The sequence below is a fragment of the Barbatula barbatula genome, assembly GCF_947034865.1.
Source record: "Barbatula barbatula genome assembly, chromosome: 8".
Lineage (NCBI taxonomy): Eukaryota > Metazoa > Chordata > Actinopteri > Cypriniformes > Nemacheilidae > Barbatula > Barbatula barbatula.
The window spans coordinates 22,340,102-22,346,379 of NC_136771.1; the positions used below are offsets into that span (position 1 = coordinate 22,340,102).

Genomic DNA, 6,278 nt, shown 5'->3' on the forward strand with positions numbered 1-6,278 from the left:
TTGGAACAAGTGTATACAGTACATTATTGCACACGTATGGAATTTTATCTCTTTTATACCTGTTTAACACGTGAAATGTATTTTAACGTTACGTTACCTGCAGCTTTATAATGAAACGCCTGTTAAAAACATTCGTAGGCCCGCCCACGCTTTTCACTGGTTCCCCGATGCAACTCCGCCGTCGCCGATTGGTTCACTCGTCAGCGTCAACCTGCCACAGCGGAAGTGAAAGCATCAGACACAGCGGCCGCTGAAAAAAGGATGTATAGTGTTTTATAATTGCTCTGTTTGACACTCACAAGAAATGAATGTTTTTATCCGCATCGTATTACTTTTCGCAAGTGCCGCGTTTGCGGGCAAAAGCGGGGACGACGAATGGGTGAATCTGCCAAATAAATGCGAAGGTAAGAACACATTCAATGACTGAGTCTTATATTCAGACACGTCGTGAAGTGCATTTCGATCCTTTGTGGAAACACCAGACAGCTGTTTTGCACTGCACATCTGTATTATTGAATCATACGCGAAGAGATTTGTATTAAAGATGCGTTGTGGGGCTTTTGTAACGTACCTCACATTTGCCAAATTTGTTATTGACAAATACACATTTATTTGCTGTCTTCGCTCCTAAAGGCGTCAAAAACCCCACGTGTTGATATTATGCGATTGATTATACATATAAACTATCGTATAATTTACGTTATATATAAGCATGCGCGCGCAGCCTCACAACCGAGAGCATCCGACTTCCTCCGTTCAACAGAATTCATGCTTCTGTCATGACGTCGGCTGTGTCTCAAACCTAGTGAGCTGCCTGGGAAGTCATGGTTTTGCTGCTGTGTGTATTTGGTATGTGATGCCCTGAGTAGGCTGCTCGCTAGGCTTTGATACGCGGCCACTTTCTGTTCCCTTTTTCTCATCAGTGTGCATGCTGTGTTTTTATAGTATGCAAATTCGTGAGCATCGAGATGAAGTCGGCATTTGAAGAGACGGGCAAAACGAAAGAAGTTATTGAGACCAACTACCGCTTTTTGGACGAGAAAGGCACACCGCCCATCAAATATGTCAAATCGTAAGTCTGCCTTATTCTGTACCTGTGGGTTTAAAATAACACCGTGGGCCAAATAACCATTATATTATTTGCCTTTTTCTTTAGTGATATGCGTTTTATAGATGTGATGGAGAATGTTTGCTCCAGAATAATGCAGTACAATCTGCACAAAGAGAGAGATGGAAGCAATCGTTTTGCAAAGGTAAGACGTCTGTAACCTGGTTTCATCCGTTTGCGCATGAATGACCCGTTTCCACCTGTTTGTGATGAGATGTCGATCGCATCGACAATCTTCAATAACTCAGGCTAGTCTTTGAGTTCTGACCCCCTCGCTCTCTGCTCAGGGTATGTCTGAGACCTTCTCGACCTTGCATAACCTCGTGCATAAAGGCGTGAAGGTGGTTATGGACATTCCTTTTGAACTGTGGAATGAGACCAGTGCTGAAGTGGCTGACCTCAAGAAACAGGTGTGTGTGAGATCTCAAAATCGTATGTGGCTTGTATGTACAATGGATCACGCAGAAAGGGTGCATTTTGTAATAATTCGCTGGATGTACGTCCCGCTTTTATACGGCCTCTTGTCACGTAAGTACATCATTTCACATTCAATATTTTACTAAACGTCTTGGCACCAGTTAGGTATTTAATGTTGGCATACAGTAAAAAAAGGATTTATTCTCATAATCTTGTCTTTATTCTTGAAATATTGCTAATCTAATCCTGTTATTTCATTCTTTAGTGTGATGTGATGGTGGAGCAGTATGAAGATGTTATTGAAGACTGGTATAAAGGCAAACAAGAGGAAGATCTCACAATCTACCTGTGTGAAAAACACGTGCTGAAAGGACAGGATACAGGTACAGTGAAACTGATGATGCTATGTTTTACTCCACACTAAATTGCTTTGAAACGCACACTTTCTACTGAAATTAAGTCGTTTCTACTGTTTTGAGTGGCTCCTCCCCCTATAAAATAGCAAGTAGGGCTTAGTTTACCTCACAGCTTAGAATTTGATGAGACACTAAAGTGACTTGGTCAATCGAGCGGTTCTGACAGCTGGTTTAAAGATTTGACAACGTGTACTCTCCGCAGCCTGTCTTAAAGAGAAATGGAGCGGGAAAAAGGGGGACACGGCGGCCATCGCAGAGGACAAGAAGAAAAAGAAGAGCAAGAAGAAGAAGAGCAAAGATGGCGAGGACAGTCCGAAAAAAGAGAAGAAAGTGAAGAAGAAGAAGAAGTCCAAAATTTCAGAAAGTGAGAAAAACAAGTGGAAAACTGAGGAAGCTGGATACAGCTCGGATGAGGAGATTCAAAAGAAAGTTCCTCTTGGCCAGGATAAAACTGAACTCTGACATGTCTCTTGGGCGTTGTTTTGAGGACTTTTGTCCCTTTGACAGCTGAATCTCTGATATACCTTCAGTTTAGTTTAGAAAATAATAATTCAGAGGTTCAAAATGCCATTGTCAGATCCAACAAATCGCATCGATCAATTAAATCAGAGCTTTTATTCAAACCTTTGCTTGTGTTTGTGCACATGCTGATACATGTTGGTAATATTTGATACTTTTTCAAATTTCCCTTTTTTTAGGAAAAAAGAAGTCTCGTGCACTTCAACTCTAGTGTTTTTTAATTAAGTGTTTCATCCCCCAACGTTTGTCGTCTGAAGTAGGCTCTCCCAACTAATGAAAAATAAATGTATTTGAAGGTAAAATAACAATGATCTACCAGGCCTACTGTCATTAGTGTCAATAGTTCAACCAAAAATCATGTCATGATTTATTAACCCTCACTTCATTCAAAACCTGCATATGTTTTCCAAAAGAAAGTCATGGAGGTTCTGAATGACATGAGGGTGAGTAAATGATGAAATAATGTTTATATTTGGGTAAACTTTTATTTTCAGGCTGCAATGTTATTCTGGTTTGGCTGTAATTTTGAATATTTAATTCAGTATTGGTATATTGATACACAGATATATAAGCATAATCAATATCCTGTTTCATAAAAATATTTTCTAAATAATACTTTGTGAACAAATGCTGAATATGTTGTGTGATTCAAATTCGAATTGCAGGGATATTTCAATCCAAATATTTCAACTTGGCATCTTGTAAGGCTGGACTTTCATGTCCCGCTCATGTTTCTCGCGTTGTAATACAGATAATGGTACAAACAGAAAAAGCAGTTTCACAATTCGAAACCGTGACCTTTTCCTTTTTGTTTGACCATATAAGGCAAAATTTTGCCAGATCTCTTCATATTTGTTTTTGCTTTTCAGTGTTTACGTATGTGATGTCAGTTTCCGGGAATGTCCGAGTGCAGTGTTTCTTTCATATTTTTCTCAACAGTATTGTTTACTTTAAATGTTTATCTGGTATTCTAAGTTGCTGTTTCCAAAAGCTGGTTGTGAAACCCCACAGGTGTCTGTGAGCAGACCCAGATTATTAAAGCCAGGCATGTGGATGAAAGTTACTGACCTGAGACTGAACTGTACAGTTTATGCAAATCTAATGTATGTGTAAATATGCAGGATGCTTTTCTAGCCTTCAGGTCATTACTGTACAGTAGCGGGTGCTTTTAATAAGCGTTTAATGAAGTGTAATGACAACTGGCGAATAAAAACTAAAAACCAAACACGTGTTTTATGTTTTTCTTTTGTAAAATAACAAATCTCATTTTTGAAGAGAGGATATTGTAGGAAGGAGATCTTCACAGACTTTGCCACGAGGTGGCGGTAAAACCAATAGAAAAGAACAGATCCTGGCTTGTTCAGAGGATAAACTTGAGGACACTTTTATTTAAACTCTTTATTTTGCTGCCAAGGTCCTCTCGGGTCCATAATTAAAAGGAAACTACGATACCCATAATTCTTAGGCTGGTAGTCCTGAATAAAGCAACATGGGCACATAAGCAATTAAAACAGAATTGCATGTAAAATCTAACTGTAAATACAAATACTTTTATTAAGAAGCATGTCTGGAACACATATGCTACATTAACTTTATGCAAAGTCTCTCAAAACGTTTGCAATGACGTGAAGATGAAGATGCTGCTTTCGTGCAACTGTTTATCAGCTCAGTGCAGTGCAGAAGTCCTTGTCCGCGTTGCTACTTCTCAATGTCAAATTCCTAGTCTGTTGTTTTTGAGCAATCTCTATTATTTGCCCTTCGATATTGGAGCAAGTGGCTATTCACTTGCACAAACAGATCTCAATGAATAATTCACAAAAACAAACACCTCGCACCCAGCCTAAAGTCTTTTTCGTTTCGTTATCAGTAATGCCGAGAGATTCTTCCTTCCTCAGACGAAGAAAATAGAGAATTTGATTGTTCTCTAATCTCTGTGGATAAAACGCGGTGTGAAATTGAAATATTGATTTCTTTTACATTGCAATCGCCTGGTATTACACTAGAGACAGTGTGAGCTGGAATGTGAATCTCACATCTGGACTTTATTTTTTTTTTTACATGTTTCCTTCGATGCATTCTCTCCAGAGATAGTTTAGCAATAAAGCTGTATTGATTTCAATTGAATTAAAGCAATTTATCACTTGCTAATATTAAAAAACAGTCAATTGGATTGACTTTTACGACCCATTCAGCTTAAAGGTCCAGTGTATGGAATGTAGTGGCATCTAGTGGTGAGATTGTGCATTGTTATTGGTGGCTCACTCCACCCCTTTCGAAGCACTACGCATGTTTTCACTTCTTTGCCGAATGAGATGCCATATTTATGAAAAACGCTCTGTAGTTTGTCCCTTTAGGGCTACTGTAAAACAACATGGCGACATCCATGTAATCCATCCATGGGGTGTAGATGCCGATAGAAATAGCTCAATTCTAAGATAATGCAAACATAACACGTCTTTATGTGAGGTCTTTATACACCCCTGAACACATATTTGTATATATTATATTGCATTTCTGTCAATAGATCCTCTAAAAAATTACACATTGGACCTTAAAGGCACCGAATATTTTGTATTTAATATATTTTATATTGTTTGTCTGTACTCTCAAGAAGGAGCTCATGCGAGGATATTTTGAAGAAAATATACGCAACGTTTTCTGCTGTGTGTGGATAGCATTTTTTAGAAAACATGTTTTTTAAAATATTTTTCTATGAACATTTACTAGAGTAAATATTTTATATAGTTGACCTAAGCATTTCACTTGTATTAACTAAACATGTTTATTCTTATACCTCAACAGAGGAAGCACAAATGTTGGAGAGGAATGTTGGTCACTTTAGATGCGAAAAAACACTCTTATCTTCAGACGTCATGAGAAAAGTTGTTGCAGGGTTCAATGACTTAATAACAATTTGATAATTTCCTTTTCAACCATTTCCTCCCCGTCCATTCCACTGTGCCCTAATATGGGTAATCTTGTTACACAAACATTTTCCATGTCTTTCTGAGTGGTTCCTTCACAATATGTATCTTTATTTGAAAGCTGTGGTGCGTGAAATGGGCCCATATCTCACTCGAGACAGCAACCTTTCTTTAAATCACATTTCATCTCCAGATATTTGTTTAGCGGCCTCTTTTCATACATTTCATGAGAAACACAAACTCTTCTTCATGTTTTGAGGATTACGTGCGAATCAGTTTATCACTGAATACCATCTATAAAGATCTATGGACCGCCTTCTGAAAACAACTCCCACCCCACAAATAAATGTACTGTCCTTGAATAGTTATATCGTGAACAGACCCATAACATTTCTTGACACAGAATGCACAAGACATTTTGTGTATTGATATTTTGTTAACTGTGCTCTCATTTTTAAGTCGCTGGGATTAAAGTGTCTGTTAAATGAATAAATGTCAACAATAAATGAGATGTATTTCAGAACTAAACAACCTGTCAACTTACAAAAACTTGTTTTTCGGGACGTTCATATTAACTGAGGACACAAGCGTTCACGATATATGTCTCACACAACAATCATTTCAAACAAATCTGGGCTTGTTTCTTGTTTCCTAAACATTGATGTTTGTCCTCCAGTTCCCTTCCTGCCTTTTAATAGCTGTATTTTTTAAAGCACACATTTCCCACGTTCCAAAGTGGCCATCTCCCATATTTAGAGTGCGATCTAATTCAGAACAAATGAAAAAAATACAGTTTCATCATCAACACAGACTGTTTTCAAATCTATTTATGGTCCCCACAGATTTATGGTCTCTATGTTTCCAAAATATGCAAAAGAAAAATATTACGACAGA

The 6,278-nt window shown here is 38.0% G+C and overlaps 1 protein-coding gene across 1 annotated transcript; it reads left to right on the top strand.

Moving 5' to 3' along the window:
- Positions 1 to 155: 155 nt before the first annotated feature.
- Positions 156 to 3,665, top strand: cnpy3 (canopy FGF signaling regulator 3). The gene is made up of 6 exons (XM_079463214.1): positions 156 to 404; positions 946 to 1,072; positions 1,157 to 1,253; positions 1,396 to 1,518; positions 1,791 to 1,908; positions 2,144 to 3,665. The coding sequence occupies exons 1-6, from the start codon at positions 305 to 307 to the stop codon at positions 2,401 to 2,403; spliced, it is 825 nt and encodes a 274-aa protein (XP_079319340.1). The 5' UTR covers positions 156 to 304; the 3' UTR covers positions 2,404 to 3,665.
- The last annotated feature ends 2,613 nt before the right edge of the window (positions 3,666 to 6,278 follow it).